Source organism: Podarcis vaucheri (assembly GCF_965113315.1).
Source record: "Podarcis vaucheri genome assembly, chromosome: 8".
Lineage (NCBI taxonomy): Eukaryota > Metazoa > Chordata > Lepidosauria > Squamata > Lacertidae > Podarcis > Podarcis vaucheri.
Genome location: NC_138766.1, coordinates 93,302,538 through 93,327,899, shown reverse-complemented (window position 1 = coordinate 93,327,899; position 25,362 = coordinate 93,302,538). Strand labels below are relative to the sequence as shown.

The following is a 25,362-nucleotide window of genomic DNA, read 5'->3' as shown; positions in this document are numbered from 1 at the left end:
TTCTAAAATACTGTACAGTGGTACCTCGGGTTAAGTACTTAATTCGTTCCGGAGGTCTGTTCTTAACCTGAAACTGTTCTTAACCTGAAGCACCACTTTAGCTAATGGGGCCTCCTGCTATCACTGTGCCGTCAGAGAACGATTTCTGCTCTCATCCTGAAGCAAAGTTCTTAACCCGAGGTACTATTTCTGGGTTAGCGGAGTCTGTAACCTGAAGCGTATGTAACCTGAAGCATATGTAACCCGAGGTACCACTGTATAAGATAAAAAACAAATAAAACCTACATACAGCAGAGGCCAATCAAAACAAAAAGTCTATAAGGATTGGGGAATCTTTAAAGAATATTTAGAAAACTATGGAATAAAAGGAAACATCTTGGCAGAATTAGACTGATCCCTATATTGTATAAATAAAAGTTCGTAGGGAGGTAAAAAGAAACTATGTAAGAAATATGTAACTGCGGTATAAAGTAATGGATAGATAAAGTACAGTGAGATTAATTGGAAATCAGTTTTAAATTTCTTCTCTATAAGTTTTATAATTGTGTTCCGTATCAGGAGTATATATGATGATAATTATATTAATCTTGTATCTTATAGCGTGTGGGTTTGTTTGGTTTTTCTGTTATTTGTTTGTTTGTTTGTTTGATTGTATGTTTGTTTACTTGTATTTACATCTGTTTTCTCATAAATGTATTTATTTTAAATTAATAAAGAAAGATATATTTTTTAAAAACCTACATACAGAAGCAGGGTTTTCTTGTTACAGCAAGTTTCTAGAGACTAGATTATGTGTCTTTGCAAATTGTGCTTCTAAAGGAACTTCTGTTATTGCCAAATGCCAATGTGCGTGCATTATTAAGTTTGTTATGAATAAAAAATCATTTTAAGTTAGAGCTTAATAATTATTTCACTATTAATATACTTCTTAATTGTATTTCACTATTACCGTAAATACTTCTTAATTGTATTTCAGTTCAACAATTATTTTGATAAAATACATATTTTGTTATGTGCAAATGGCTTGAGATACCTATTAGATCCATAAATTACCATTTAGCATATATTCAACAAACAAAAAAAGTGACAATTTATTGTTGACAAAGGGCAGCTGGACACATAAAAGGCCTCATTATCTTCAGAGCTTAGGGCCTCTGACCCATGTTACAGACTCCTGTTCATGTTTCTATAATCCAAACTGGGTTGCCACATTTTCTTTCCTAAACTGCTCCTGTGTCTTTACTGAGAAAAGTAAAGTGTGTCTTCCTTTTGGCTTTTCAAGACAGAGGAACCAACGAGAACCATATATCCCACCAAATGAGACTTTCAGGCCAACCCCCCAGCATGCCTACTCAGATGTAAGTCCCACTGAGTTCCATAGGACACTTCCAAATAGCATGCAAATCATTGCAGGCTCCTCCAGTTCCTCTCACTAACTCACGATCATACACTTCTCCTTGCCTCCAACCAGTTCACCCATTATGAAAGTGGAGATAGAAAGTAGCTGCAGTCAGATAATTTACCCACATGAATACTAAAGGCAAACCTAGACAGCATCCTAAAAAGCAGAGACATCACCTTGCCGATAAAGGTCCGTATAGTTCAAGCAATGGTTTTCCCAGTAGTGATGTATGGAAGTGAGAGCTGGACCATCAAGAAGGCTGATCGCCAAAGAATTTATGGTTTTGAATTCTGGTGCTGGAGGAGACTCTGGAGAGTTCCATGGACTGCAAGAAGATCAAACCTCTCCATTGTGAAGGAAATCAGCCCTGAGTGCTCACTGGAAGGACAGATCCTGAAGCTGAGGCTCCAAGACTTTGGCCACCTCATGAGAAGAGAAGACTCCCTTGAAAAGACCCTGATGTTGGGAGAGATGGAGGGCACAAGGAGAAGGGGACAACAGAGGACGAGATGGTTGGACAGTGTTCTTGAAGCTGCCAGCATGAGTTTGACCAAACTGCGGGAGGCAGTGGAAGACAGGAGGGCCTGGCATGCTCTGGTCCATGGGGTCACGAAGAGGCGGACACGACTAAATGACTAAACAACAACAACAACAACAACAACAAAAGGCAAACTTGCAGTTCAGACCACTGGAACTCCCAGTCCATTGACATTAGGCAAACATGCAGTCCAAGCAGAGTGTGTTACAAGAAGGATGACTTGGTTTCCCCACCACCACCTTTTTCTTGCAATTTAATGATGTTGCAAAGCCATGGCAGAGGCCTCATCACTGCCACCTACTGACTATTATCGACAGCGCACAAAACTACAATCATTATAAAGCCAAGTACTGTACGTATCCTGCAAAACCAGACATAAAAATGGCCAGCTGTAGATGGCAAAGGCTTTGCCAGCTCCCAAAATCGACTCATTTTTAATGACTCGTGTGCCTTTAATAGCAGCCCCAAATGCCAGATGTTGGCAGGTGAAATTTCTTCCTCATTGTTTTCTATTTCTAGGTCACGGGCTGAAAAATTGATGCCGACCAAGAAAGCATTAACAGCAAAGGCTAATAAAGCAAGACTGTCACCTGCTGACAGTTAAGAACATAACTGCATTTTGCTTTAGCAGCTTGAGCTGTGGCATGAAAAATTTATTACACCTTGGAGGCAGGTGGAGGTGAATGTAGGAAAACTTCAGAGCAGAAAACAGCAGGGAACACAAAAGAAATCTAAATATAGTGGGTCAATGCTTGATCAGAGCCTATTTTCACAGCAGCAAAGATGATCACAAGGATGCCACATCTGCTTCAAGTTAAAAGGAGGGAGAATGTAGGGAGACTTAAAAGAGTTTTATCATAGTTCATTCTTATTTAGGGATTAAAGGATCTTTCACTTTCGGTTTTCTTAGTTTCTCATTTTCCAATTTTAAATTCACTTCTCCACATTGCTACAGAAATATGTGAATTTTAAATCCTGATGAAAATTAATCGGCGTTTTAGTGCAAATTTCTCCTAGCCAGTGTGGTGTAGTGGTTAAGAGCGGTAGTCTCGTAATCTGGGGAATCCGGGTTCGCATCTCTGCTCCTCCACCTACAGCTGCTGGGTGACCTTGGGCCAGTCACACTTCTCTGAAGTCTCTCAGCCCCACTCACCTCACAGAGTGTTTCTTGTGGGGGAGGAAGGGAAAGGAGATTGTTAGCCGCTTTGAGACTCCTTCAGGTAGTGATAAAGCAGGATATCAAATCCAAACTCCTCCTCCTCCTCCTCCTCCTCCTCTTCTTCTTCTTCTTCTTCTAAGCACATTTTTGTGTGCAGCTTTGCATTTGAACTTGCTGGCATCCGTCTGTCTCGGAAGTAACAAATGTACGATTTTGGCAAGCAGTTTCCCCTAACTTAATGCATTTTTGTATGTTATTCTGATTAATATATTGTCATGTACAATTTGCACAAATACATGCATTTTGGAAAATGCTATGTATTTGGAGACCTGCATCACAAAATTTGGATAAGTGTGAATTTTGAAGGATGGCTGTGCTTTGATTCTCATATGTTTTTCCTGGAAAGTGCAAATGTAATTTGTTTTCAAATGCAAACTGAATCAAATTTGTTTCCCAGCCTCATTCTTATTTATGTCCCACCTTTTCTCCAAGGAGCTCAATAATGTCTGTCTCCCCACCCAACAACCTTGTGAGGTTGAGAGATAGTGTTCCAAACAACGTCACCAAGCAAGTGGGGATTTGAATCCAGTTCTTCCCAGTCCTAGTTTGGGTTTGCAACCACTATACTACATGGCCTCTCACAGATTTGCAAGAAATGGAAGCATAGGGAACAGAATGGACTCTCAAAATTTTAAAGTTGTCATTCCCTGATAGAGACAATTACACTGTCAGGTTGTCTGCTACCTGATGAAATTGAATTTTTCCAGTTAAGGTCACCTGTGAATTTGGGAACACCAAGCAATCAAAAATACTTCCCCCACCGAAGCGCAAGAACCAGACAAGAGGCAGTTCAGTAAAACTAATCAGGAGCATTGTGAGGAAAGATGCTGTGCGAGGAGGAAATTGCCTTGATGCCGGTGGTTCTTCTGTTCCTTGGAGGCTGAAAATAATCAGGGAAGTTCAGCAGCCAGCTTTGCTTTCAAAATCTTTCAGGGGGATTGGAGATTAGCCTGGCGAAATGAAAACAGACCTGCAAGCAAGCAGCTCTAGCGTGTAGTTCCCACTCCCTTCTCTCTGGAGCAGCCTTTGCCAACCTGGTGCCCTCCAACTCCCATCAGCCCCATCCAGTGCAGCTCTCAATTTACCTCTGCCCCACCTATCCTGTTGAAGATAAGCCCCCTGGGGAAGGCATTGAGTCTCTAGCACACCGCAGGTGCTAAATCAGGAATGATTTATAAATTTATAAATTCATAAATGAGGAACTTGTAGCCCTCCATATGTTGTTGTACTACAACTGTTGGCCATTCAGGGTGGGGCTGATAGGAGTTGGAGTCTCACTACCTGGAAGGCAACAGGCTCCCTCCCTTTCATTTTTTTTTTAAATTTTTTTTATTGCTTTACTAGTTTTAAAAAGAAAAATTATAATCAACCAAAAAGAACCAAAGATTACTACGATTTACAAAGGATAAATTAAATTCTTACAACATAACTTCCATTGTGACTTCCAGCCACCCCATCAAGGGTCCCGGTTTTCTTTTATGTAACCCGCTTTTCATTATCTCTTCAAACTTTGCCCAAGTTTTATTTTTGCAAAGTTTTCTATGTTCATACAGGAATCAGTCTAAACCTGCCAGAGGATTCACATTTTTACAATGCTCTTCAAGGTATTTTCTATGAATGTCCCACTCTCTAATAAAAGTTTGTTCTGTATTGTCTCTAATTCTTCCTGTCATTCTTGCTAGTTCTGTATATTCCAATAGTTTTGCCTGCCAGTCCAGTTTAGTGGGGGTAGTTTCTCCTTTCCATTTTTTGCTATTAAAATTTTTGCTGCAACTGTTGCATACATAAAGACCTTCCTCATATTTTTAGGAATGTCTGTATCAATTATACCCAGTAGAAAGGCTTCAGACTTTTTTACAAAGGAGATTTTTAACATCTTTCATATTTTATTCCTTAGTCTTTCCATATTTCTATAATGTATGAAAGTTCTTTCCCGTAGCTGGTGCTGTATCCAATATTATTTATTTAGGGGTCCTATCAAAGATCATATTTCTTGTGTTCTTTCTTTCGAAGTACTCCCCAGATGCATCAACAGTTAAATTATTATTAATAAAATATATTTTTTCTATAGCATTTTAAAATCCTGTTAATTAACTCAGTGATTTTGCTGGTGGGACGGAACATTGGCGAGTGAGAGTAGGGGGCATATTTTTATTTTTTACTGAGTACCTAGTACTTATCCTAATTGTATGCCTTTTGTTCCTATTTTACCTTTAAAAGTAAAATAGCAAATAAATAAATGAAAATCATTTTAAAAATGAAAGCAGATTGCTGTGCTTTGTGCAACTGGCCAGCTAAAATAAATCCTTATGAATCAGTGCCCTGTGCACACTAACCTAGGAGAAAAGCTCAAATTGTTGTTGGTGGTGGTGTTATTATTATGCCTTTTCCCCAGGGACTCAAGGCAGCTTACAGATAAAATAGAGACAGCTAATCATTTAGATAAAACAATAATGAATGTGTATATTAAAATATATCTATTAAAATATATAAATATTTACAGTAAAAACATTACAAATCACAGTCCCAGCCCTTTCCATCAAATGAATGCAAGTGGGATTTTTGCATCTAAAATACATAATACAGTAATCAGGGCAGACTCTGATAGACTGAAGCACTGGAGTTTACGAGAATATGAAGATGCATCACTCTGCTTGATCCAGAGGATGCAGTTAGTGCAGGATGCTGCAGCACAATTGCTGACAGGAGGCCTTGCCAGCATACGACAGAGGTCTGCATTGGTTGCCCATCAGCTACCGGGCCAAGTTCTTCTCCCCCCCCCCACTTTATTTGATAAATTAAAAAAGAAACATAACGTAGAATTTGCATTACAAGTTGATAGAAACACTTGTTGTTTAGTCATTTAGTCGTGTCCGCCTCTTCATGACCCCCTGGACCAGAGCACGCCAGGCACTCCTGTCTTCCACTGCCTCCCGCAGTTTGGTCAAACTCATGCTGGTAGCTTTGAGAACACTGTCCCACCATCTCGTCCTCCGTCGTCCCCTTCTTGTGCCCTCCGTCTTTCCCAGCATCAGGGTCTTTTCCAGGGAGTCTTCGCTTCTCATGAGGTGGCCAAAGTCTTGGAGCCTCAGCTTCACGATCTGTCCTTCCAGTGAGCACTCAGGGCTGATTTCCTTCAGAATGGAGAGGTTGGATCTTCTTGCAGTCCATGGGACTCTCCAGAGTCTCCTCCAGCACCAGAATTCAAAAGCATCCATTCTTCGGCGATCAGCCTTCTTTATGGTCCAGCTTTCACTTCCATACATCACTACTGGGAAAACCATAGCTTGAACTATACGGACCTTTGTTGGCAAGGTGATGTCTCTGCTTTTTAAGATGCTGTCGAGGTTTGTCATTGCTTTTCTCCCAAGAAGCAGGCGTCTTTTAATTTCGCGGCTGCTGTCACCACCTGCAGTGATCATGGAGCCCAAGAAAGTGAAATCTCTCACTGCCTCCATTTCTTCCCCTCCTATTTGCCAGGTGATGGGACCAGTGGCCATCAAAGGAAAAAACACTAATAATTTTCCAGTTAACTACAATATCATCTTCCATTCTATTATTCTACATTTCATATCTTTATACATGACTTCCTGTCCACGCCCAATGTATTTACCCAGTATATTTACTTTAGAAAACTACTTGTACTAAAATAAATTTCATAATTCAGTTATGTACATAATAAACCTAACGTCTTTTTCACTAAACCCTTTGTCTTATTTTCCTTCAAACATTTTATTGTTTAATCAGAAATCATTCAAACGCTGCCATAGTTGCCACATCTTGATTATAGTTATTATAGTTCTGTAAGTCAGGCAATCCAGGTGAGAACTTGGTTGTTTTGTGAGTGTCGGGCAGGCAGCACTTCTCCTCTGGAACTCCCTGCCTCATGACAGGCATCTTTTCGCTGCCTTCCTTTCAGTCCCCACTTAAAAACATTTTCATTTGGGAAAAACTAGCCAGGTGCTTAGAAATGCTGGGGTGGGCCTTTAAAAAATCTGTTTTAACTTTCCGTGTGTTTTAAAAGCACCGTTGTAAAAAGAAAAATAATCGAATTTATTGTTTTGTCCTTTTTTTGCAAACCGCTTCGAGGTAGATTTTTTTTTTAAAAAAAACCCAAACTTTTTTTTAATAAAAAAGATAAAAATTAAATTGAGTTTTATGATGGAAATAAATAAAACAAAGCAAAAGAAGCCAAAATTTGATACCGGCAAGCGAGAGCTCAGGTAGGTTTGAGGTATGCTTTTTTAAAAAAAACACCACCACCACTTTGGTTAATTTTTATCTTTTAAAATAAAATAAAATCAAGTGGTCTCTTGAATTTTATGAGGTAAATAAATAAAATAAACCAAAAAAATGGAGCCAAAATTTGAGACCGGCAAGCGAGAGCTCAGGTAGGTTTGAGGTGTGTATTTTTTAAAAAAACACCACCACCACCACTTTGGTTAATTTTTATCTTTAAAAATAAAATAATCAATTGGTCTCTTGAATTCTATGAGGTAAATAAATGAAATAAACCGTTTTGAGACCGGCAAGCGAGAGCTCAGGTAAAAAAAACACCACCACCACTTGGTTAATTTTTATCTTTATTTTTTTAAAACTTTTTTTTATAAAATTAATTTTTATCTTTAAAAATAACAATAATCAAGCGGTTTCTTGAATTTTATGAGGTAAATAAATGAAATAAACCCCCAAAAAGGAGCCAAAACTGTAGACCAGCAAGCGAGCGCTAAGGAAGCCCCTCAGCGAACTGCCCCGCTGCCGGCCTGACGCACCTGTCAAGGAGGCTGACATGATGCTGATGCCGATGGTATATATACCGACCCGCTGGGACCAATCGGGATCGGGGTCTGAGGGCGCGCTTGACCAATCAGAGGGCGCCCCCCCCGCGCCTTCTCCGAAGGTTCCGGGCCGTTAATGGCCGTTGGTCCAGGTGACGGCGGGCGGCGGCCAGTGCGCAGGCGCAGCCGACTCCTCCGCCGCCGGCGACGCCTGAGGAGGAAGATGGAGGAGGAAGGAAAGTTGAGGTAAAGCGGCGGGGAGAGCGCGCTTATTTCCGACGGCGGGGTCGGCAGGAGGGGTTGAGCGAAGGGGGTCTTGGTGGGTTTGAGGGGGCGGCTGAGGCGACGCCAAGGTCCGACGGCCCCCCTCTCGTTTTAAACGGCTGCCGGGCGGGTGGTGCTCTTCTCCAGAAGTGGCTGCAACTACGAAATACAGGGGAGGGAAGATATTATTATTATTATTATTACTACTACTACTACTACTACTATTTATTTATTTATTATCAGTGCTGGATTTACGTGTAAGCGAAACAAGCTCTAGCTTAGGGCCCCACTCTCTTGGGTGGCCCCAAAAAAAATTAAAAGGGGGGGAACTGGATGTACATTTCCAAAATATAAGATTAAAAAACCCCAAATAAAATGAAACCTACATACAGCAACAGTGTTTGGTGTTGGATTCAGGTAGGTAGATGGTCTGACGCAGGTGGATTCAGGTAGGTAGGTGTTGGTCTGACGCAGTCTATATATATATATATATATATATATATATATATATATATGCTTTCGTAGATTTTCACGGGTACAGGAATGTAGGTTTTGGTGTCTTCGGGTGTCTTCCCGTGTAAGAGTCGGGGTGTCTGGGCGACGTTTCGACGAGGTCTCACTCGTCATCTTCAGGCTGGTGCTTTCGGCTTCTTGTTACTGGAACAGAGCAGAATCTGGTGTTTGAGTTCCTATAAATACTGTTGAGGGGTGTGGTGTATAGCCTCCAACGTTCTGGGCAGAGAGGAAGTTCCTAGATTAGTGTGCCTTTTCTTCTTTTGTTCCTTAATTACTTGAGGGATATCTTGAGTGATTTCATGAGTGATATTCTGAATACCACTGGGTGGGTCATTAAGTGTAGATTAGTGGTAAAGCTTTCGTGTCTTGACCTCTTGAGCTTGTGAAGAGTTTTTCTGAGAAGATGGCTGTGCTGCATTTAGTTGTGCTCTGGCTTGGCTTCGTGTATAGGGGCGAGCTGTAATTTTGTGCCTTGTGCCAGCCAGATCTGTGTAGGGATTGCAGGGGGGTGCAGCATCCGGAGGTGCCACTATAGTTTGGCTACTGGATGGAGTCTGTAGTATGTCTGTGGAGAGGGTCTGGGTTTGGGTCTGGTGTGGTTGATTGGTGACGGCGTTCTGTGTGCCTCTGGTTCTGGTGTCGGTTTTTGTGGGGAGGGCTAATTTCCAGATGTCAGGCAGGCGGGACGTGTCGTCACGCTTGTTCATGTTGTGAGGGTGTTTCTCTATCTCGATGGCTTCCATGATTATTCTCTTGTGGTGATGTTCCATGTTAAAGAGCAATTTGGAATCTGCAAAATTAATTTCGTGTCCTGTTTCTTTCATGTGTTGGAAAAGAGAGGAAGTTTTTTCTTCTTTTTTGACGGCATTCTTGTGTTCTGCGATACGTGCATTTATTCGTCTGTTTGTTTGTCCAATGTACGTGGCTGGGCAGACTTTGCAGGGTATTTCATAGACCCCTTGGTTTTCGAGCTGGATTTTGTCTTTTGGGTTTCTGAGGATATTGGCTATTTTTTGGTTGGTGCAGAAGGCTGTTTTGATATTGTGTTTATGGAGGATTTTGCTAATTTTGTCTGTAGTGCCCTTGATATAAGGAAGGAGGGCCATGCCATTGTTTTCTTCTGTGTCTTGGTTTTTGGGGGGTGTTTCTTTTTGGATTAGCTTCGTAACCTTGTTTTTCTGGTATCCATTGGCGATTAACACATTTGAGAGATTCTGTAACTCAGTTGTCAAGTGGTCTTTGTCAGCCAGGCGTTTGGTTCTGGAGATGAGAGTCTTGGCTACGGAGTTTATTTGTGCAGGGTGGTGGTGTGATTGTGCATGTAAGTAGCGGTTGGTGTGTGTTTTTTTCCGGTAGATAGTGTGTCCTAGGGAGCCATCAGGTTTTTTGTAGATTAGGACGTCAAGAAAGGGGAGTTGGTTGTTGTCTTCTATTTCCATAGTGAATTGTATTTTGGGGTGTAGGCTGTTGAGATGTGTGAGGAAGCTATCTAGTTTTTCTTTCCCGTGTGGCCAAATTACAAAGGTGTCGTCAACATATCTGAGCCAAAGTTTGGGTTTGTGTTCTGACTTGTCTAAAGCATTGGTTTCAAAGTGTTCCATGTACAAATTTGCGATGACCGGTGAGAGGGGTGATCCCATAGGTGCTCCTTCTATCTGTTTGTATCTTTGTCCATTGTGGATGAAGTACGTGTTGGTTAGGCAGTGGTTGGTCAGGTCCAGAATGTATTTGGGGGGATTGTATTTGTTTTGAATGGCTGTCAAGGCTTCATTAATGGGCACTTGAGTGAAGAGAGATACAACATCGAAGCTCACAAGTAGGTCATCGGGATGTAGGTATTGCTTCTTTATTGTTTCTATGAACTGGAAGGAGTTAGTAACGTGTGAAGCGATGGATTCTGCATAGGGCTGAAGTTGCTTAGCGAGAAATTTAGCGAGATTTTGTAGAGGTGAGCCTATGGAGCTGACTATTGGTCTGAGTGGTGTTCCTTCTTTGTGTATCTTGGGGAGACCGTAGAGTTTGGGGCATCTGGATGATTTTTCTCTGGGGATGATTCTTAGCTGGATTTCTTCACTGATAGGAGAGGCTTTTATTTTGGATTTGGTGGTTTTTTCCAGATAGGTGGTGGGATCTGTTTTTATAGGTTGGTAGGTAGGGTCTTGGAGTAGATTTGATAGTTTTGCTTGGTAGTCCGATGTGTTCATCACAACAGTGGCGTTGCCTTTGTCTGCTGGGAGAATGATTATGTTGTTGTCTTTTCTCAGGTTGGTGAGTGCTTTCTGTTCTTCTTTGTGTAAATTATTTGTACATGGAACACTTTGAAACCAATGCTTTAGACAAGTCAGAACACAAACCCAAACTTTGGCTCAGATATGTTGACGACACCTTTGTAATTTGGCCACACGGGAAAGAAAAACTAGATAGCTTCCTCACACATCTCAACAGCCTACACCCCAAAATACAATTCACTATGGAAATAGAAGACAACAACCAACTCCCCTTTCTTGACGTCCTAATCTACAAAAAACCTGATGGCTCCCTAGGACACACTATCTACCGGAAAAAAACACACACCAACCGCTACTTACATGCACAATCACACCACCACCCTGCACAAATAAACTCCGTAGCCAAGACTCTCATCTCCAGAATCAAACGCCTGGCTGACAAAGACCACTTGACAACTGAGTTACAGAATCTCTCAAATGTGTTAATCGCCAATGGATACCAGAAAAACAAGGTTACGAAGCTAATCCAAAAAGAAACACCCCCCAAAAACCAAGACACAGAAGAAAACAATGGCATGGCCCTCCTTCCTTATATCAAGGGCACTACAGACAAAATTAGCAAAATCCTCCATAAACACAATATCAAAACAGCCTTCTGCACCAACCAAAAAATAGCCAATATCCTCAGAAACCCAAAAGACAAAATCCAGCTCGAAAACCAAGGGGTCTATGAAATACCCTGCAAAGTCTGCCCAGCCACGTACATTGGACAAACAAACAGACGAATAAATGCACGTATCGCAGAACACAAGAATGCCGTCAAAAAAGAAGAAAAAACTTCCTCTCTTTTCCAACACATGAAAGAAACAGGACACGAAATTAATTTTGCAGATTCCAAATTGCTCTTTAACATGGAACATCACCACAAGAGAATAATCATGGAAGCCATCGAGATAGAGAAACACCCTCACAACATGAACAAGCGTGACGACACGTCCCGCCTGCCTGACATCTGGAAATTAGCCATCCCCACAAAAACCGACACCAGAACCAGAGGCACACAGAACGCCGTCACCAATCAACCACACCAGACCCAAACCCAGACCCTCTCCACAGACATACTACAGACTCCATCCAGTAGCCAAACTATAGTGGCACCTCCGGATGCTGCACCCCCCTGCAATCCCTACACAGATCTGGCTGGCACAAGGCACAAAATTACAGCTCGCCCCTATACACGAAGCCAAGCCAGAGCACAACTAAATGCAGCACAGCCATCTTCTCAGAAAAACTCTTCACAAGCTCAAGAGGTCAAGACACGAAAGCTTTACCACTAATCTACACTTAATGACCCACCCAGTGGTATTCAGAATATCACTCATGAAATCACTCAAGATATCCCTCAAGTAATTAAGGAACAAAAGAAGAAAAGGCACACTAATCTAGGAACTTCCTCTCTGCCCAGAACGTTGGAGGCTATACACCACACCCCTCAACAGTATTTATAGGAACTCAAACACCAGATTCTGCTCTGTTCCAGTAACAAGAAGCCGAAAGCACCAGCCTGAAGATGACGAGTGAGACCTCGTCGAAACGTCGCCCAGACACCCCGACTCTTACACGGGAAGACACCCGAAGACACCAAAACCTACATTCCTGTACCCGTGAAAATCTACGAAAGCAAATATCTCACCTCTACGGGGAGGAAACCTTCCAGCTGACAAGAACCTACGAGAAACTAGAAATCCGAAGAGCCACCATCTTATGTGATCTCCTGTTCCTACGCAATTGCCGAGACAACAACTTAACTCCCACATGCTTCCAACTTAAATTCCACTCTAAAACCCCAGCTACCGAAAGGATCCTGAAACGAACTGAACTATCCCTAATCAGAAACGAAATACATAAGAAAAGATACCTACTAAACCAAACCAACAAAGATCTGCTCACTCTTCACCTCAAACTATGTAACAAAATCCACCCTGCACTCTGGGACAAATGCAAACAACTAGCCGTCTGGAGAGCTGAAACTGAGACCTCACATAAGACAGACAGACACACCAACAAACTCTACAAACTAGAGAAACGCCAGAAGCCCAGCCACCCTCCACAACAACCCATGAAACAAACAGTACATAACATATCAGACAGGATCCTCACCCCAACTGAAACCAAAGTTCTCTCCAAAGGTTTCAACTTTGCAGTCGCCCCGAGACGCATCCCCACGGAAAACATCATATGCGGAGTCGAAGCTAGCCTGACCAAAATCGACCCAGATGAAGCCAATAAAATCAGACTTGAAGTCACCAACATCCTCTGCTCCAGCAAACCACCCAGAAGCAATTTACACAAAGAAGAACAGAAAGCACTCACCAACCTGAGAAAAGACAACAACATAATCATTCTCCCAGCAGACAAAGGCAACGCCACTGTTGTGATGAACACATCGGACTACCAAGCAAAACTATCAAATCTACTCCAAGACCCTACCTACCAACCTATAAAAACAGATCCCACCACCTATCTGGAAAAAACCACCAAATCCAAAATAAAAGCCTCTCCTATCAGTGAAGAAATCCAGCTAAGAATCATCCCCAGAGAAAAATCATCCAGATGCCCCAAACTCTACGGTCTCCCCAAGATACACAAAGAAGGAACACCACTCAGACCAATAGTCAGCTCCATAGGCTCACCTCTACAAAATCTCGCTAAATTTCTCGCTAAGCAACTTCAGCCCTATGCAGAATCCATCGCTTCACACGTTACTAACTCCTTCCAGTTCATAGAAACAATAAAGAAGCAATACCTACATCCCGATGACCTACTTGTGAGCTTCGATGTTGTATCTCTCTTCACTCAAGTGCCCATTAATGAAGCCTTGACAGCCATTCAAAACAAATACAATCCCCCCAAATACATTCTGGACCTGACCAACCACTGCCTAACCAACACGTACTTCATCCACAATGGACAAAGATACAAACAGATAGAAGGAGCACCTATGGGATCACCCCTCTCACCGGTCATCGCAAATTTGTACATGGAACACTTTGAAACCAATGCTTTAGACAAGTCAGAACACAAACCCAAACTTTGGCTCAGATATGTTGACGACACCTTTGTAATTTGGCCACACGGGAAAGAAAAACTAGATAGCTTCCTCACACATCTCAACAGCCTACACCCCAAAATACAATTCACTATGGAAATAGAAGACAACAACCAACTCCCCTTTCTTGACGTCCTAATCTACAAAAAACCTGATGGCTCCCTAGGACACACTATCTACCGGAAAAAAACACACACCAACCGCTACTTACATGCACAATCACACCACCACCCTGCACAAATAAACTCCGTAGCCAAGACTCTCATCTCCAGAACCAAACGCCTGGCTGACAAAGACCACTTGACAACTGAGTTACAGAATCTCTCAAATGTGTTAATCGCCAATGGATACCAGAAAAACAAGGTTACGAAGCTAATCCAAAAAGAAACACCCCCCAAAAACCAAGACACAGAAGAAAACAATGGCATGGCCCTCCTTCCTTATATCAAGGGCACTACAGACAAAATTAGCAAAATCCTCCATAAACACAATATCAAAACAGCCTTCTGCACCAACCAAAAAATAGCCAATATCCTCAGAAACCCAAAAGACAAAATCCAGCTCGAAAACCAAGGGGTCTATGAAATACCCTGCAAAGTCTGCCCAGCCACGTACATTGGACAAACAAACAGACGAATAAATGCACGTATCGCAGAACACAAGAATGCCGTCAAAAAAGAAGAAAAAACTTCCTCTCTTTTCCAACACATGAAAGAAACAGGACACGAAATTAATTTTGCAGATTCCAAATTGCTCTTTAACATGGAACATCACCACAAGAGAATAATCATGGAAGCCATCGAGATAGAGAAACACCCTCACAACATGAACAAGCGTGACGACACGTCCCGCCTGCCTGACATCTGGAAATTAGCCCTCCCCACAAAAACCGACACCAGAACCAGAGGCACACAGAACGCCGTCACCAATCAACCACACCAGACCCAAACCCAGACCCTCTCCACAGACATACTACAGACTCCATCCAGTAGCCAAACTATAGTGGCACCTCCGGATGCTGCACCCCCCTGCAATCCCTACACAGATCTGGCTGGCACAAGGCACAAAATTACAGCTCGCCCCTATACACGAAGCCAAGCCAGAGCACAACTAAATGCAGCACAGCCATCTTCTCAGAAAAACTCTTCACAAGCTCAAGAGGTCAAGACACGAAAGCTTTACCACTAATCTACACTTAATGACCCACCCAGTGGTATTCAGAATATCACTCATGAAATCACTCAAGATATCCCTCAAGTAATTAAGGAACAAAAGAAGAAAAGGCACACTAATCTAGGAACTTCCTCTCTGCCCAGAACGTTGGAGGCTATACACCACACCCCTCAACAGTATTTATAGGAACTCAAACACCAGATTCTGCTCTGTTCCAGTAACAAGAAGCCGAAAGCACCAGCCTGAAGATGACGAGTGAGACCTCGTCGAAACGTCGCCCAGACACCCCGACTCTTACACGGGAAGACACCCGAAGACACCAAAACCTACATATATATATATATATACACACACACACACACACACTGTATTTATATATAACTAAAGAGAGCTGAGTGGGGGGTGCTTGTGTAATCTCACTGTATACAAGTTGTACGAGTGACAATAAAGTATTTATATAAATGTCCAATAGCACCTTAGAGACTAACTAAGTTTGTTCTTGGTATAAGCTTTCGTGTGCATGAACACTTCTTCAGATACTCTGAAACAGAAGTCACCAGACCCTTATATAAGTGTTTGGTGTTGTGTAGGCTCCTAGAATAAATAATAAAAATATTAAATTTTTATTTATACCCCGCCCTCCCCAGCCAAGACTGGGCTCAGGGGCGGCTAACAACCAATAATAAAAAGTTGATTAAAATACAATTTAAAAGATTAAGATACAACATTAAAACATTAGGATGCATCCTCTTCACAGGATGAGAAAGGAAAAAGAAAGAGATGTATGATGTAAGTAATGTGCCTCCGATCATTTTAAGTTAGAGCTTAATAATGATTTCACTATTAATACGTTATACTACTTCTTAATTGTATTTCAGTTCAACAGTTACTTTGATAAAATACGTATTTTGTTACGTGCCAATGGCTTTAGATACCTGTTAGGTCCATAAATGACCATATAGCTTACATTCAACAGAAAAAAGTGACAATTTGTTGTTGACAAAGGACAGCTGGACATATAAAGGGCTCCATTACCTTCAGGAGCTTAGGGCCTCATCCACCCTAAATCCGGCCCTGATTATTATTATTAATAATATTATTTTTTTGCAAGTTGCTTTATCTTACCCAAAGCAACTTGCAAGCCAAAGGTTAATTGCTTTGAGGGTTTTGGTTTTGTTTCTTTTTGCTTTCGTTTCAACAGCCAAGCGCTCTTTAACTTCTATGGAATAAATAAAGGAGAGGGGTGACAGCCCTGTGGTTGTGGGGCAGTTGGCTCTGGACTCAAGATGCTGCCCGGGGTGTGTGGAAGGGGGGTAGTAAGTGCTCTTTAAGAACAGGGTTTGTGCTTTCAGTCATTTCTGCGATGACCTTGAGAACACAGGTGTCCCCTTGGCACAGGGTTTAGGCTCCGTTAAACAGGCACAGAGGGAAACTGCATGGGCCTTAAAGAAATCTCTTTTTAAATAAAGTGGCGAAGAGTTCCAGTGCGGAAAGATTGGGCATCTTAATATAAGCAATTGTATGAGTTGTGTTATTTTGTATTAGATGTTGCTGTTACTTCATTAGCTGTTATGGTTTTGGTAGTTGTATTGTAAATTGTGGTAACCTGCCCTGGGACCTTAGGGTGAAGGGTGGGTAAAATAATAAAATACTTTGTAGTAGGCTATTGATTTGTAATGGAGAGCAAAGCTAAATAATAACTCTTCTATGGACCAGAAATGTTTGCTAAGTAGTAACCTGAGAGTCCTGTAATTGGCTTTCTTTAGCTGTCTTATTTGCTGAAATTTTACCTGTGCAAACAACTAAATTCTAAAAGGTACCTTTAAAAAAATAATTTAAAAGTCTATCTCTAATGTAGATTTTTTTTCTTTTTGATTTTTATTTGCACAAAGGTTTTTCCAAATGAGTTGCTCTGAGTGTTGGAGAAAATATTGAACATAGTGACTTGGGCTAGGAATCTTAAATGAGGTAAGCTTCACTGAGAAATTATTTAACTGTGTTCAAGTTACATTTATCTTGTGAACCACCGTAAGATCTTGTGAGGAATGGCACTATATAATCTAATAAATAATAATAATAAATACAGGGAGGGCTATGGTTCAATCTGCTTTGTATGCAAAAGGGCAGTTGATGGCATCTTCAGGGTCTAAAACCCTGAAGAATCATTGCCAATGTGGATGATATTGAGCTTAGATGGACCATTGATCTGATTTGGTATAAGGTAGCTTTCTGTGTTCCTAAATGAATACAAATTACTGTATTTAACTTAAGTTATGTTAACCTATGCAAGTATTCATATAGCACAAATTATCGTATATAACAAGGTGGCATACAGCAATACAGTGGTACCTCGGGTTACATACACTTCAGGTTACATACGCTTCAGGTTACAGACTCCACTAACCCAGAAATATTACCTCGGGTTAAGAACTTTGCTTCAGGATGAGAACAGAAATCGTGCAGCAGCGGTGCAGCAGCAGCAGGAGGTCCCATTAGCTAAAGTGGTGCTTCAGGTTAAGAACAGTTTCAGGATAAGAACAGACCTCCGGAACGAATTAAGTTCTTAACCCAAGGTACCACTGTATATGCAATAAAATATCATTAAAACAGTATAAAACAAGCCCTAAAATGATTAAATTTGACTTGTTGAATAAGTCTTCATGAGAAATTAGACCCCCCCCCCATCAATGGGTGTCTACCAAATTTCTGTTGGAAGAGTTCCACAGCCTGAGACCAGCTATAGATATTTATTTGTAGTGCTGGGAATGAAGAACTAAGAGTATTGTTGTGGCATCAGATTTAAAACCAGGAAGTAGAACCTGGTCTAGCTGTTTAGTAAGTTGTACAGGCAAATAGAGAACTACAGGAATAAGATTGGAGGTGGAGCATTAAATGCATAAAATGAAGTATCATACTAGGTGCCGAGCTTTTTCTAAATTGTCATTTCTAAGTAATACAAATCAAAAAGTATTTTTAATTTTCTAGCATAGTAAGAAATTGTTGCTATGGACAAGCTCCATGGGATGGGACTTGAATGCACTGTGTTACAGAGGTCCAGTCATCTCTGTGTGCCTGAGATCACACAGTAGCATTGGGAGAGTGCTTTTTGTGCCCCTACCAGTTATGGTGCGAAGGTACAACAGGGTGCTATTTTATCCCTAGGGGATAAAATTTATGATGGGGATTTTAGACAATAGTTGGCTTAAATAGAATATAAACTGGGTTTTGTAGTAACTTTAATTGAGATGGACTAATTTAGATTACTTTAAATGACATCTATTTTGAACTGATGTTCTTAGTGACACTTTCTAATTACTTTCTTCTAGGTATATCTTCCACATCCTTGTGTTTTGAAACCTTTTCCACAATGCATTTAATACTGGGATTCTTCTTTTATGGAATCATTTGTTGCTCTGGTAGTCATTCTGCTTATGCACCAATGCCCAGATTACTACTGGTTTCTTTTGATGGCTTCAGGGCTGATTATCTGAAGAAATATGAATTTCCACATCTCCAGGATTTTATTAAGGATGGTGTTTTAGTGGAAGACATTACCAATGCTTTCATCACAAAAACCTTCCCAAATCATTACAGTATAGTCACAGGGCTGTATGAGGAAAGCCATGGTATTGTGGCAAATGAAATGTTTGATGCTGCTACTAATAAAACATTTTCACAATTCAATGACAAAGACCCATTTTGGTGGAACGAGGCAGTTCCTATTTGGGTGACCAACCAGTTGCAGGAAAACAGAACGAGTGCTTCTGCAATGTGGCCTGGCACAGATGTAAAAATTCACAATACTACCCCTCATTTTTTTATGAAATATGATTCTGCAATAGGTTTCAGTGAACGGGTGAAAAACATCATTGCTTGGCTGAACAGTTCTAACCCCCTAGTCAGTTTTGCTACTCTTTATTGGGAAGAACCAGATGCAAGCGGGCACAAGTATGGGCCAGAAGATACGAAAAACATGACTGGAGTATTAAAAGAAGTGGATAATTTGATTGGCTTGCTTGTTGAGAAGCTAAAGGCTTCCAAATTGTGGGAGGAAATTAATGTTATAATTACAAGTGATCATGGCATGGCACAGTGTTCCCCGGACAGGCTGATCAAACTGGATGACTGCATTGACCGTAATAGCTACACTCTAGTAGACAAGAGCCCAGTTGCTGCAATACTGCCAAAAAGTAAGTATGTTCTTAATATATGTTGATTTTGTTTTTAAAAAGCATAATTTTGATGCTTTAACATGAGACTTAAGACCAAAGCGGTCAAGATACGAGAGATCAGAGATCAAATCTCTGAACTTGAAAAACACGTCCAGCAAGATTTTGATTTTGGTGAGTGAAGCTGTGCTGTTTGGCGGCTTCTGTTTTCCTGGGGGATTGATGGGAGTGGGCTGTCAGAGGGCGCTAAGCATCTATATCATAGCTCTTCAAGGAAGAGAGTAAGAAAACTTTATAGTGCCATCTGTTGTTGCACTTCTAATATAGCAAATGTGTTTATGGTAACATTGGGAACTTTTGAAATGACCTGTTTTCTAATATAGTTGTTGCATAAGCCCTCCTTTGGGTGTGGTGCTGGTGCGGCACCCCACCCCTTGCATCACAGTGTCCATCACCTTACATAGGTGGGGAACCTCCTATGGAAACTCCCTGCACATTTTAAGCCCCTATGCTATGGGGGAGATTCCAAGGCTTCCCAGTTTAGACTTCACCTTCCAACTTGTGGAGATGAGAGACATAGCGGTGGTGTGGAGTAGAGCTTAGTATGCTCATCTCTGCCCGTGCAAAGCATTTACACTTGAGTAGCATGCCTGCGTAGGGCAGTGGTTGACAATATAACTTACTAACATTAAAGGCTAAAATGTGGGTTTCACTTTACCTTCAATAAGTTATAGAACCTGGGAGGTAAAGGTAAAGGTACCCCTGCCCGTACGGGCCAGTCTTGACAGACTCTAGGGTTGTGCGCCCATCTCACTTAAGAGGCCGGGGGCCAGCGCTGTCCGCAGACACTTCTGGGTCATGTGGCCAGCGTGACGACGCTGCTCCGGCGAACCGGCACCAGCGCAGCACACGGAAACGCCGTTTACCTTCCCGCTATAAAGCGGTACCTATTTATCTACTTGCACTTAAGGGTGCTTTCGAACTGCTAGGTGGGCAGGAGCTGGGACCGAACGACGTGAGCTCACCCCGCTGCGGGGATTCGAACCGCCGACCATGCGATCGGCAAGTCCTAGGCGCTGAGCTTTTACCCACAGCGCCACCCGCGTTCTATAGAACCTGGGAGACCAGGGTTCAAATTCCCACTCGGTTATGGAGCTCACTGGGTGCCCTTGGGTCAGCTGTTGTAGCCTAATCGACCTCACAGGCTTGTTGTGAGGATAAAATGGGGAGCATATGCCATCTCAAGCTTTTTGGAGGAAAGGTGGGCTGTAAATATAATACTTAAATATACATAAAGGCCCAGAGCAAAGTACTGGGCCAGATAAATACTGCAATAGGATTAAACATGTGATCCGCATTGAACTTGCAGCTTGGATGAGGGTGGGGAATGCAGTTCAAATGGTAAATGTTCAGGCTTTACAAAAGATAATAGAGTATGCTTCCTTGCTTTATACTTTTCAGATGAAACATATGTATATAACATGCTGAAAAACTGCAGCGCTTACATGAAGATTTATCTTAAAGAAGAGATTCCAGACCATTACCACTACCATCACAATGAGCGCATTCAGCCCATAATTTTGGTTGCTGATGAAGGCTGGACAATTGTACAGAATGAGTCTCTTTCACGGTGTAAGTGTATTCCTTTTGGATGTTTTCTCTTGGCCTGATTTGGAGCAAGTTACTCCCTTTCATGTGGAAGGTCATGCAGAGTGCAAAAGCATCCCCACCTAAACATTGGAGCTGCCTAGAAACACCTGCAGTCATGAAAGCTGAGTTTCATTGCCAAGGCATGCAGCAAATATTAGTGCCGCTTATCACACCTTAGTTCAGACTAACACTGGTGGTTCCAAAGTCACCTTCTGGCTTCCTAAACACAGACTGTATACATAGTACAACTTTAAAGCACACTTGAAACATTCCCTCAGATAATTCTGGACATTGTTGTTTACCCTTTAGAGTTGCAGGTCCCTGCATCCCTTAACAAACTACAATGCCAAGAATTCTTTGAGGGAAAGAGTGCACTTTGAATGTGCTTTAAAGGTAGAGAGTGTACAGAGCCTCAGTGAGTCAGCTCAACTTTTATGTACATAAATGTTCAGCTAACCCAGCCATAGCCACCAGGGTTAGAATGTATGTTACTGTCCCTGAGGGGTGGGGTTTACTGCCCTCTGTGTAAAGTAACAGCTACCAGTCGTCCTAGAAGGCTGGGATAGTGACCTCCAAATAGTCTTAGTCATGCTGGGCACCTGTTGTTGTCCAATGGTTGGGATGATGGGAGTTATAATCCAGCATCATCCGGTAGCCAGCATGTTGGCTTTCCCAGCTACAGGGAGATAAAGGCATACACAGAACAAAACCTGCTCCTGGTGTTCCCAGTGTGTGGAATAACAAGCAGGGTTTACCTGCTTTCACCTGCAAAAACAAAGTAATTTTATTCCTGTGGTATATTTTTAGACATCTTGGTGAAGAATAAAGGCTATGCAGGTGACATGTAATTCAAAGGCATAGCTAACTGTTACATAATATTTGGAAACTTGCATGGAGGATAGCCATTTTAGTGGATGGTTGATTTGGAAAGTGCAATACCTTTTACAATAGTATCATACCAATCTGTAATGGGGTGGGGGGGTGGGAAAACTTTGAAGAACCTGCACTTTTATGGTTCCGGGATTATCTTTAGGGGGGATATAACTGTTCAGGTTGAAGCTTCGCACATTAACAACTCTTGCATTCCCTTTTTCCAGTAGGAGACCATGGCTATGATAACTCCCTTCCAAGTATGCATCCATTTTTGGCAGCTCACGGGCCTGCTTTTCGCAAAGGTTACAGGCAAAATAGCATTTATACGGTTGATATTTATCCAATGATGTGTCACATCCTGGGCTTGATGCCTCAGCCCAATAATGGCACCTTGAGCCACGCCAAGTGCTTATTAGCTGACCAGTGGTGTATCAATGTCCCTGAGGCCATTGGAATAGTCATTGGTGTCTTCATTGTGCTAACGACACTGACGTGCCTTATAATAATCATGAAGAGCAGAACGGCTTCTGTGCATCCATTTTCCCGACTTCAGCTTCAGGAAGACGACGACGATCCCTTAATTGGATAATATACACTGATTTGTTTTGAAAACTGGATATGATACGAAACTTACACTGGATAACATCTTATGATGCACTTTAATAAATACCAACCCAGAAGACTGCAGAAGAACATTGCCTCTTTGAAAAAGAAACTCTGAACTGGTTTTGTAATGGAAAAGGCATTGCATCACTGTTAAACTTTCAGTTAATAAAGTATCTGCTAGAGTAGTATGATGAGGACTGTGAGATTTAAATGTTTGCCAATGATGCTGCTTTCGGGCATTTCTTATGTAACTCTGGAGATACCCTGGCAACTCCTGAAATCTGGTGGGGGCAAGATCTGTTTCTGCTAGCTGATGGAGATGATTATTGCACTTTCTTGTATTCAGCACAATGCTGAAAGGGTAAATTATTTAAGTTAGAGGCAACTTAGCAACAGAAACCCTTAGTGCTATGTAGATCACATTGGTCCCTGTAAGCTAGAAATACCTTATTGGGAAAATGTGCATAAAAGCATTTTAAACGTTACTTCCTGCTCTGTGGATTGCAGGCACAGAGGGCTTTTTAGTTGCAAATATTTAGTTGAAGCAACATTTAAATATGCTGTGACTTATTTTATGTGTTTATGTGCATATGGTAACTTCAGGATTTTGGAAATAGGTATTTTTTAGTTTATTTTATGAACTTGCAAAACTGATAGTATAGTACTGTACTTTAAATTAGCAATCCTCCCTTCTAATAGACCAAAGCAGCTCCCAAGTTCTGCTTCTACTTTGTGGTTGCGTGTACCTCTGATTGATTTCTTTCTCTGGACAAGATTAACAATTTTTTGTTACCTAAATATAGACTCAAGTAGTTGAGATTCCTTTCTGCTTTTAACCGAAGAGTATAATGTGCATACCTTGATTTGAGCTAAGAAGTTACTATGAATATTCAGGGTTGTTGTTTAACTTCCTAGAATCATCCAACCTACATGCAGACTATTTGTAATTTGGACAAGGTACTATACAGTAGAATGTATGTCAGTCTGAAGATTAGAGGCTCAGGGATAAATGAGTACTCGGTGTACAAAGTGGCCCTATGTTTAATCATTAGTATTTCAAGCATGGCTATAGATTTGTACAGACCCTTTGCTCATAGTTACAGCAATAGGGTTAGAAGTCCTTTGGTTACACTCCAAAGTGACCAGTTATATTTCCATTTACTTTTTTGAGCTGCTGTAAGGAACAGAAACAAACCTACCGGTATGTAGTAGCAATAGTGGAAGGTGACACGCTTTCAGATTAAGAGTGTAAAAGTTGGTGAAGATGCAGGTCCTGGGTTATGCTTTTCATTGCCTCTTTTCGAGTCACAGGCACCCTTGGGTAACCCTGCTTGAGCTTCTGACACAAGCAAAGCTTGTGTGCAGAGAAATTAACTTTGGGTTTGTGAGTGGTCTATAATCGTAGGAACAGTGGTCTGCTAGAGGCATTGGGAATTGTGGGGTAAACGGGGGTTACCAGGATTCTTTGGGGGAAGTATTGTGCACAGCGCGTGCAGCCTTTGAAGTCCATCTTTACGTAGTATTATGGGGGAGGATCTTGTCTCTACTGCTGCTAGTGTTCTGTTTGAAGCTCTTTGTGAGAAGCAAGCTTATCAGAATAGTGTTGGGAGATGCAATATAATACCATGACTCATAGGAAATGATGCTAAATGATTCCCCCCACACACACACATGTGGCTGTGGCTGTGCTGTACAAGCCTGATAATGCTTCAGTAGTTCCTGGGAGTTTTAACCCTTGCAATATAGCTACTTGAAAACTGGTAGCAATCAAAGTGAAAAAGCACACACATTCTTGCAAATCAATACTCTTGTTTAATATGCACCAGGTAAGAAAACAGTCTACCAAATAAAACAGCAATTATGAATGGTGATCCACTTCACAGGGCTGTGGAATACTGTTACTGAAAAGTTCTGTCTTTCCTGGAGATGTGTAGCTGGGTTACATGTCCAGGCAGGAAGGATAAACCCAAGCTGATGAAGTGGAAAAGCAATACCAAATATGAGCTATATTTTGAATGTTAAAGGGTTGGTGCCTTAACTAGATATTTATGTTTGCATTACTTGGGGGTTTTATGGAAAAGCTTTGTCCTTATGAATTAAAAAAATTGTTCTGGTTTAACTTTTGGCTACAAGGCTCTGACTATATTCATTCTAGAATGTGTACCTGCAGAGGTAACCTCAATTTCTAACCAGCCCACCTTTTGGGTTTGTTCTTGTTTGCCCTCTTCTGTGGCCAATGCAGGATTTAACCCTGTCCTACCCATTGGCTGATGTCACAAGTCATAAACTACTTACAGTGGTACCTCAGGTTACGTACACTTCAGGTTACATATGCTTCAAGTTACAGACTCTGCTAACCCAGAAATATTGCTTCAGGTTAAGAACTTTGCTTCAGGATGAGAACAGAAATCGTGCTGCGGCCCCATTAGCTAAAGTGGTGCTTCAGGTTAAGAACAGTTTCAGGTTAAGTACAGACCTCCAGAACGAATTAAGTACTTAACCCGAGGTACCACTGTATTTAAATTACAACAGTCCACATAATATGAAAACCCTGTTCACCCTTTTCAGCATGTCAATAGTTTGTTGTATTCCTCTCCTGCCAAATACTTTGAAACCAAAAGTTCTCTTTGGGAAAATTCTGTTATTTTAGTTTTGTACTAGTGGGAAAATTCCAGCATAGAAATGGTAGAGAATTTATGCAAATGCCCTCTGCATCATAGCTGGATTAGTTGTGCTTTACCCTGTGGGTAATAAAATCCAAAAGGTTGCCATGAGTCAGTTTTAAACAATTTGCAAATTTTCATCTGGACTTGATAAAACAAGACTTTCCATATCAA

At 41.4% G+C, this 25,362-nt stretch overlaps 1 protein-coding gene and 2 long non-coding RNA genes across 3 annotated transcripts; 2 read left to right on the top strand and 1 right to left on the bottom strand.

The window, feature by feature from the left end:
* Positions 1–3,775: 3,775 nt before the first annotated feature.
* Positions 3,776–6,671, bottom strand: LOC309539674. Its single transcript, XR_014222940.1, has 2 exons — positions 5,992–6,671; positions 3,776–4,109 (listed from the first exon to the last, which is right to left on the bottom strand). It is a non-coding gene; the product is annotated as an uncharacterized lncRNA (long non-coding RNA).
* Positions 6,672–6,847: 176 nt separating this feature from the next.
* Positions 6,848–7,257, top strand: LOC309539652. The gene is made up of 2 exons (XR_014222914.1): positions 6,848–6,999; positions 7,053–7,257. It is a non-coding gene; the product is annotated as an uncharacterized lncRNA (long non-coding RNA).
* Positions 7,258–8,048: 791 nt separating this feature from the next.
* On the top strand, positions 8,049–24,644 carry ENPP4 (ectonucleotide pyrophosphatase/phosphodiesterase 4). The gene is made up of 5 exons (XM_082235764.1): positions 8,049–8,183; positions 17,120–17,195; positions 18,554–19,417; positions 20,858–21,028; positions 22,144–24,644. The coding sequence occupies exons 3-5, from the start codon at positions 18,595–18,597 to the stop codon at positions 22,506–22,508; spliced, it is 1,359 nt and encodes a 452-aa protein (XP_082091890.1). The 5' UTR covers positions 8,049–8,183; positions 17,120–17,195; positions 18,554–18,594; the 3' UTR covers positions 22,509–24,644.
* The last annotated feature ends 718 nt before the right edge of the window (positions 24,645–25,362 follow it).

Bases quoted from the DNA above. Each gene is read 5' to 3' on its own strand.
- ENPP4 (XM_082235764.1), top strand. From the start codon at position 18,595: ATGCATTTAATACTGGGATTCTTCTTTTATGGAATCATTTGTTGCTCT. The intron at 19,418-20,857 runs GTAAGTATGTTC...TATACTTTTCAG, and splicing joins TGCTGCAATACTGCCAAAAA to ATGAAACATATGTATATAAC. The intron at 21,029-22,143 runs GTAAGTGTATTC...CCCTTTTTCCAG, and splicing joins GAATGAGTCTCTTTCACGGT to TAGGAGACCATGGCTATGAT.